A 9,140-nucleotide genomic window follows, 5' to 3' on the forward strand; every position below is an offset into this window, starting at 1 on the left:
AAACGGGCTGATTGTCATTTATATTATCATCACATCGTCGAAATTTTTGTGCGATTACACAATTTGCTAAAAAAAATTCATTAATAGGTCGAAATTCGCGAGATAGTGAGGTTAACTAAAATCGCGCGCTTATGATGAATCTGTAAATATAGTTGAAAAATAGTTAAAAGTGAAGTTTTGAAACAATCCCTCGAAATATTAAATCGATATGTTTAATTAATAAATAATGCTTGAACACTTAGCAGGGAATCGGTTGCCAAATTGTTAGTGAATAAATTCATTTTTGCACTTGATAGTCTCGAAAACAGACGTGACTTCGTGACTTGTAATTGGATCGCTGTGAAAAAATGTCATTTGATCGTTATAAAAAATCGTGAAAAATTGTATTAATTCGTCAGTTTATGAAGAGTTGCAGTGAAGTTGAAACAAAAAACAGTTCAATGAGACAGGTAAGTTTTGAATTTCAAGTTAAAATCGCGAACAGGAGCTCCAACTCAGTTTTTACAGTCATGCAGACTTTGGAATCTCAGCATTGCCAGTGTTTTGGCATTGACATTGTCAAATGTTTTACTTACCATTCGTCTCCTGAACAACTCTGAAAGTAGCGGATGTAGTTACTCGAGTGCCGATATTGAAGCCGCTTCAGGCAAGGGTTCTTTTCAAACGCCCGCTGCTTGTCTCGAATATGTCTTAAGTGATCCTTTTGCTTATAACAACACCGAAAAAGCAGTTTTTTCGGGGCTCGATCTTCGTTTAGGGCGTTGGGATAATCGTCGGTTGTACAAAATTTTCGATTTTGCAGTTGTTGGCGAAAAATTCAGTGAATTAACGGAAAAGTATTCCGTTTGTTTGGCAACCCAAAGTTCCTTGGAGAAGATTTACTCACTTGTTCAAGTAGCGCATCATTGGACAGGCCCCATTTCGTGCGCGATATTCACAGCAGGCGATGATGAACTTTACGTGATGCAACTTTATCTCTCCTACTTGAGACATTGTTTCAAGCCGATTCGGGAACGGGTGAGTTTTCATCTGGTTTTTCCCAAAGATCGGGCGCCCGATAACATCAAAGGGGTTCATGGGAGTGATTTTGGAAAATATGAATGTTCAAAGCCTGAAGCGACGTTACAGACTTTGATGAAGTTCAGACACAGTGAAACAGCGAAATGGCGAATAAAGAACCCGTATCCGCAGAATCATTTGAGGAATGTGGCGAGGAAAGGATGTCAAAATGCAAATGTTTTTCTCACGGATGTCGATATTATTCCGAGCGTTAATTTTACCGAAAATTTAGACAAGTTTCTGAGGAAAGCCAAATGTAGTAGTAACCAATGTGCTTATGTGATACCTACTTATGAATTAGATGACAGAGTTCGTTTTCCGCGAAATAAGTCGGACTTGATAAGGTTGGCGAATAAGGGTCTTGCTCGTCCTTTTCATCACAAAGTTTTCATTTATAATCAGTTTGCGACGAATTTTACGAGGTAATTATTTTTTTTCCATATTTTCTTCTTTTTTCTATCAAAATCATGAAATCAAAAATCATAAAATTTTGAATTGATCAGATCTTTAACAAAACTTTATTTGCAAATCAATTTTAAAAAAATATTATTTTTATTTAAATGAAAAAAGATATTTAAAAATTTAGATAAAAAATTTTTGAAATTTCTTTTATTATTTAATTATTTAAATTTTTTAATTTAATTATTAAAAAATAAAAAAAATTCTCAAAAATTAAAAAATTTTTTTTTTTTACATTTTAAAAATTAATTTTTGAGAATTTTTTATTTGATCTGCCTTTATTATTTAATTTTTTTATTATTTTAATATTTAACAAAATAAAATAATATAAAATATAATAAAATTCTCAAAAATTTTTAATCTAAATTTTTAAAATATTTTTTTTTATTTACATTGAATTAATTTTATTTATTTTATATTCATTTAAAAAATTAATTACTTAATTAAAATTTTAAAAAAAATTAGTTTTTTTTTATCGATTTTTAAATATTTTTTTTTATCTAATTTGACAAATTTCAGATAATTTTTTGATTTCGTGTTTTTGATCTATATCTTACAAGCTTACCAAATTTATGATGAAATTTTTTCTTTAGATGGCAAGTTGATGGTCCCGAGCCTGAAGAAGCGCACATCAGCCATAACGTGACGAATTTTGAGTTTCTCTACGAGCCATTTTACGTTGCCAACGACATTGTACCACCGCATGACGAACGTTTCCTCGGTTATGGCTACACCCGTAACACGCAAGTAAGTTTCCAAACATATTTTCAATTGAATGCCACTCGAGCATAAGCCTTTTAAATCATTCGCAATCCACGAAAATAAATAAACAACAAATGTAATCCCCTAAAAAGTGACACTTAAATTGCTGCGTGCCTCGAATTAGTAAACAAAAATGGAAATATATGTATATTGGACAAGTAAAAACCGCACAAAAGCCATTCAGAGTCGTTTAAGTAGAGTGGCATTCATTCCTTCCGTGTTGTTTGTTTGTTGTACGTGCGTTAATGTGTGTGTGTTGCTCGCCATAATGTTGTGTATTTGTTCATGTCCACACTTTGTCAAGTGTGCGGATGTATATATGGGATGCGAAAGTGTGGATTTGCTTTGTTTATTTTAATGGTGCATCGAGTTATAATTAAATCCACAAGTTGAGTGGCATGACGACAGTTAAATTTCGAACCGATTCTCTCGCTCTCTCTTGAAAATTGAATATTTTTTTGTGTTTTCCCGAAATGTAATTTTCACTTGACAATGCGGCGAAAACGAACTGAATTGTGTCAATTTACTGCCATTTTGTGAAAAAAAAATTAATGTTGAATTCCAAGAATTTTATTAAATTATTTTTATTTTAGCTTTAAAAAATTTATTAAAAAAGTTTTTTTTATTTATAAATTTTATATAAAAATTAGAAAAAAAACTAAAATAATTTTTAAATATTAATTTTTTTCTTTTAAAAAATTTTCTTAAAGAAAATCTTATTTAATTTAACAAAAAAAAAAAAAAATAAATAAATAAATAAATGAAAAAAAAAATTTTTAAAATAATTTTGAAATAATTTTCAATTAAGATGATAAAAGTTTGTAAATAATTAATTAATTTAATTTAAATAATTAATTTATTAATTAATTTAATTTAATTTAATCAGAAAAATTTAATTCAATGTGATTATTTATATTTAAAGTATTAATTTATTAAGTTATTATTTCACAAAATTAAAAATTTAATTTTTTTCTATTTAAATTTTAGAATTTTTTTTTTATCAAAAAAAAAAAAAATAAATTAAATATAAATTTTTTTTAAAATTAAATTATTGAAAAAATTAAAAAAAAAAAAAAATATTAAAATATTAAAAAATAAATAAAAAAAAATAAAAAGAATAAAACAAAAAATTCACGAAATAAAATTAAATTGACATTCAACAATTTTTTTCCACACAAAAAAAACGCCCATTGCGGCATAATAAAAAAAAACTTATCATTAAACGCCCATTGTTTATTCACAGGTCTACGAAATGTTCGTCGCTGGTTACCAATTCCAAGTGCTATCGCCTCTCTTCACCGTGCATTGGGGACTGCAGAACAAAAAAAGTCGTCCAGCATGGCGCGAACGACAAAATAACGTCAACCGCAAGTACTTTGAGATTTTCAAGCGGGAAGTGTTTGCGCGCTATCACAAGGATCCGCTGAAAATGCTCGTGCCAAAGAAACCAAAGCGGCCTGCTGGAAACGCAGTAGGGCGATAAAACTCTAAAAAAGTAGAAAAAATTGTAGCAATTTTGTAGTTAGCTTAAAAAACAAAAAAAAAATATTTACATTAAAAAAAATGAAAGTGCATCGATTTATATAAGCAATTTTATACTACCTATTTTTAACAATGGCCCACATTATTTACCTGTATGACTTATGAACTAACACACAAAATAAAAATAGTTGATCTATTTACTCGGAATTCGTAAAAAAATAATATTTTTGTTGTCCAGATTATATTCAAGAGGATTAATAAATTTTTATAAGTGTCTATATTACAACAACAAAAAAAGTTTTTTTCTTGGATTTTTTTATTAAGGTAAGTAAAGTAACCAGTCGTTCTCATTTGTATTTATGTATTCAGCAAAAGAAGCAAAAAAAAATATTCGATTGACATAAAAATTTATTACCGCACACATTTCAATTTGTCAAGTATTCCGAAGAAACTGAACATAATAATAATAATTTTATATATTTATCAGAAAATCTATAAAAATATGGAGAGAAAAAATATAAATAAATTGAATTTCGCATCACGATACAAATAATGTTCGATTCAAAATAAGCTCTAAAAGTTAATATTAAGAGATGAAAATGGCAAAAGTGCTTTTTTTAAATTTATTTTTAAACATGAAAAAATTGATTTTTTTTAATTTTTAAATATTATCTCTTGTTAAAAATTTTATTTTATTTAGAAAAATAATGAAATTTTTTTTTAGATTTTTATTTAGAAAAATTTATTAGTTATTTATATTTTATTATAGTTTTAAAAATTTTTTTTATCGTTAATTTTAATAAAATATTAATTAATTTTTAATTAAATTAATTCACTATTTTAAATTTTAGCAAATTTTTTAAAATTAATTCGTTATTTTTTTTATTTTATTTAAATTTTAATTTTATAAATTTATTTTTATTAAATTTTGAATATTCTTTAATCGTAAATTTGAAAAAAAATAATAATTTTAATGGATTATAAAAATAAATAAAATTTTTAAAATAAAAAAAAAATTGCTATAAATATTATTTTATAAGTTTGATATTTTTATTATTTTTTTTTAAATAAATTTCATTTTTTTTAAATTTTATTTTTTTTTCAAATTTTGACTTTTTAATATTTTATAATGAAAAGGATAAAAAAATCATAAAAAATTGAAAAATCTGTCAAATCAGACACAAAACCTCCCGTTTTCCCCATAAATATTTCCTCAACAACCACGAAAAGAATCCTTCTGTTTTTTTCTTATTTAAAAAATAAAAAGAAGGAACATCTGTCGTTTTCAGGGAGCGGAGCAGTTCATATCAATCGCTCGTTTCATATAAATATTTTTTATTTTATTTTATTTGAATATCACGTTTCCACTTTAATGCATTTATATATTTTTTTTTTATTTTATCGAGGAATTCCCCGAAAAAAAGGGTCAAAAGAACATTTTTCGCCGATTATTTTACCAAAAAAAGATCGCATCCTAAAAAAAATTCAATTACATTTTATATTCCATTTTTTTTTTTTGTTGTTGCGTAATAAAAATCTTGATTGAGCTGGCAAAGATGAGACTCAGACCGACGGAATATCAAATGAATGGAAATGATAAAAAATATGCGCCCAATCGTAAAAAAATCCGATTTTTATTTGAAAAAATTTGTTTGAGTGAAAAAAGTTTCGAGAGTCATTCGAGGAGGACAAAACTACAACAAACAACAATTTTCATCAAAATATCAAATTATTAAAAAAGTTTTTTTTTTATTATTATTTATTTATAAACAAACATACCTTTTGTCTTCGGTGCGATGCCAGGCGTTCGTTAATATTGCAAAATTTATCATTATTATGACTGCTTGTGTGTGATATTTCGAAAAATCTAGCGCACCTAAACAAATAAAGCACAAAAAGTGAAATAAACATTGTTTTGCGAAAATTGGAATGACGTTCAATCCGATTTTCAGGGAAAATTGTTTGGAGGAAGACACATAGAGCATGATATGTCTTTCAAGTGTCCGTACGTATGTGAAGCTACTGAATTTAATTTCAAATATGAACAATAAAGAGTTTTTGTGTGTATAACCCCCTCCCATCCCCCCCCCCCATTTTATACGCACACATGAAACAATAAAAGTGACAAAGAGACGGTTGCAATTAAAAATTTGATTGTTTCGCCTCGGGCTTGGCATGGGAATGGGGAAAAATGTGTGCTATGTGTCTGCGAATTTAATGCTTTTTTCATAGAGAGAAACAAATATTTCGTATGTAGAGTTATGTCTATTATCCATGCATTTTTTATGATATTTTGTACGATTTTTGTCACAATGTAGTTTTAGATTGAGTCGAATAGTCACAAAAATGAATGAAAATGGAAAAATGTTTGATAAACTGAGAATTTTTTTGTGAATGGAATTTTATTGTGAAAATTTTGACATGAGCGCATTTTTGAGAAAATTAAATTTTTTATCCAATTTTTTAATTTAAAAAAAAATAATTTAAATTAAAATTTAAAAAAAAATAAAATAAATAAAATGAATAAATATTAAAATAAATAATAATTATTTTATATTAAAAAAATATTTTAATATTAATATTAAAAAATAAATTATTTATTATTTAAATCCAAATGTTTAAAATTTATATATTTAAAAATTTATTATTTATAAATATAATGTTAAGTTTCCTAAAAATGAATTAAATTAATTATTAAATAAAAAAAACTTAATTTATTATTTTTATATTATTTTAATTATTTATTTAATTTAATTAATTATTTTTTTTTATAATTTTTTAAAATATATTTATCCTCTTTACTGACAAAAAATTGCCTAAAATTAATTTCTGAAGTTTAATTAAAAAAAAAATTCCTGCACAAAATTTTTTTTTCATTAATTAAATTTTACTCCTATGAGCTTGAAAATGAAGAAAAATTACAAAATTCAATTTTTACAATTTTTTTTTTCAATTTTTTTTATTCAATTTCTTAATTTTCATTTAATTGAAAGACAGACACAAAAATCCTTAAAAAATTTTTTTTTCTTAAATGCCAAACGTTTTTTCTAAAACAAACATCAAAACATTGAACAAAAATTGTCCATTCATGCAATGAGACACCTTCGGGCATCGTTTCGTCTGAAAATTCTCTACTCGAAATGTCACAACGTTCCACAAAATTGAGATCAATGGAAAATAAAATTAACATTTAATTGCATATGACTCGCCATACAAGTTTTTTCCTCTGTCTTTTTGGAATTTCATCAAATCGATGAAAATTTCCCAGTTCAACGGTTTTAATATTTTTTTTTTGCGATGCGGAAGTTTTTTTTCATTATTCAACGTTGGATGTGAATTGCAAGAGAATGATGATGAAGAAAAAGTTTCATTAAACATCATATTATGCAAAAATTTGTCACATCTATGAATTTTAATATCGCTGACATTTACTGTTCTCGTGTGGAAAACATTAAGGATCAATACAAGAAAAAAAACGCGATGAATATAATTTCTGATTTGATTAAATATTCTGCAAGTATTTCGTATTATTGGCATATAAATTTCGATGAAAATCATTTCTTTGCGATGTCAATGTTTGATTATAATTTTCTGACAAATTGGCAGAATTTTCGAAAATTTCCCATTGTGGCAAGTAATTTGATCGGCGTTTCCCTGAAAAAAAAAAGCAAAAAAAAAAGAGTCAAAGATCGATTGCATCATTATTATACCGTTGATTATTATGCGTAATTGAACATGAAGGCAAAACATAAAACGCCACTTTTGCATGGCAGATATACCGAGAATGCCTCACATGATATCACATGACATGCAATGATGAAGCGACACAAACAAGGGACATGTCGGAGACAGAACAACATGTTTTGTCAATATATTCAAAATGTCTTGTTCTATAAATGTTTGTGCCGTTTCACGGAATATGGAGACAAATCAACATGATTTTTTGATTTTTTTTTTCAAATGTTTGCTTTGTGTTTCAAATTTTTATTTAAAAATTAGAGAATTATTTTTAATTTTATGATTTTAATTTATTTTAAATAATTTTAAATATTTTTTAATGTAATTCAACTAAAATGTAAATTTTTTAAAAAATATTTAAGTAATGAAAGTAAAAAAAAATAATAAAAAAAATATTTTAAAAAATATGATAAATTATAAAATAAAATTTTAATAATAAAAATAAAAATATTTTAAATTATTTAAAAAAAAATAAATTTTAATAAACAAAAAACATAAATTTTAATAGAAATAAAAAAAAATGTAATTGAATTAATTTTTTGAAAAATGAACAATTAAAAAAAAATTAAAATTTTCGTAAAATATTCAAATATTTGTTAATTTTAATTTAAGGAAAATTAAAAAAAAAATTTAAGTAAAATTAATAAATAAAAAAAAAATTCTTAAGAAATATTTAATTTTTTTGATTAAGATTTTTTTTATTTTTTTTTTAAATTAAAAAAATATTTATTTTTGATATTTTTACATAATATTAAGTAAAAGTATGTTTCATCGAAAAAAATTTCTAACAGTCATTAAACTCCCTTTTAATACAGCTTTGTCAATAACGAGACATGCCGAGACAGACAAGTGAGATGACACGCAATTTGAGCTCCCGAAAATACTCACGTGAATTATTATATTTTTATTTATTTGCCCGAATTTAGTGAAGCGATAAATGGAGCAACGAGAAACGCCGGAGAAACGGAATAAAACAAATATTTGCGCAACAAGCGAATATAATTTGAAACGGATGCTCTGACATATTGGCCGACGACGACGAATGGAGTGAATGGAGTGCACACGGAAAGACGAATGGCATGCATGTTCGTTCGTCATCTCCAGTGGGATGTTAATAATGCGACGGCATGACATAATGAAGGCTCTTGCACATCACGGCGATGCCGAATTAATATAATTTGTGGATAAATGGACAAGATGATTTTTCGCTTTTATTCTTTGTTTCCGCTTCTTCGCGTGTATGTGAAAAGGGCTTATCGCCGAAAGAGGAATCAAAGTCTGTCAAAGTACGAGAGAGGGTAGATTGGAAAAGTCTCGATGATGTGATGATGACAATCAAAAAAGTTTTATTATGAAACATTAAGTGGCAATAAAAGTTGATAGTTGAATGGAAAATCGTCTTGCAGTAAATAAATGTCACGAATATCGATAGTTGTCAATGTTACGGAGAAATTAGAAAAAAAAACTAAAGGAATTTATAAAAAAAATATTAATAAATATTTAAAAAAATAAATAAAATAAAAAAAAAACATAAAAAAATAAAATAAAATTTATAAAAAAAATTAAATAATTAAAATAATTTTTAAAATCATAAAATATTTAAAGATGTTAAAATTTTAATGTTGAAAAAATTCAACAAT

The 9,140-nt window shown here is 25.6% G+C and overlaps 1 protein-coding gene across 1 annotated transcript; it reads left to right on the top strand.

The window, feature by feature from the left end:
* Positions 1–368: 368 nt before the first annotated feature.
* On the top strand, positions 369–4,046 carry LOC134829975 (beta-1,4-glucuronyltransferase 1). The gene is made up of 4 exons (XM_063843302.1): positions 369–449; positions 508–1,481; positions 2,112–2,265; positions 3,524–4,046. The coding sequence occupies exons 1-4, from the start codon at positions 402–404 to the stop codon at positions 3,761–3,763; spliced, it is 1,416 nt and encodes a 471-aa protein (XP_063699372.1). The 5' UTR covers positions 369–401; the 3' UTR covers positions 3,764–4,046.
* The last annotated feature ends 5,094 nt before the right edge of the window (positions 4,047–9,140 follow it).

This window comes from Culicoides brevitarsis, chromosome 1 (assembly GCF_036172545.1).
Source record: "Culicoides brevitarsis isolate CSIRO-B50_1 chromosome 1, AGI_CSIRO_Cbre_v1, whole genome shotgun sequence".
In the NCBI taxonomy this organism is placed as follows: Eukaryota; Metazoa; Arthropoda; class Insecta; order Diptera; family Ceratopogonidae; genus Culicoides; species Culicoides brevitarsis.

Coding starts and splice junctions, on each gene's coding strand:
- LOC134829975 (XM_063843302.1), top strand. CDS start 402: ATGAAGAGTTGCAGTGAAGTTGAAACAAAAAACAGTTCAATGAGACAG. Junction 450..507: donor AAAACAGTTCAATGAGACAG/GTAAGTTTTGAA, acceptor CAGTTTTTACAG/TCATGCAGACTTTGGAATCT. Junction 2,266..3,523: donor GCTACACCCGTAACACGCAA/GTAAGTTTCCAA, acceptor GTTTATTCACAG/GTCTACGAAATGTTCGTCGC.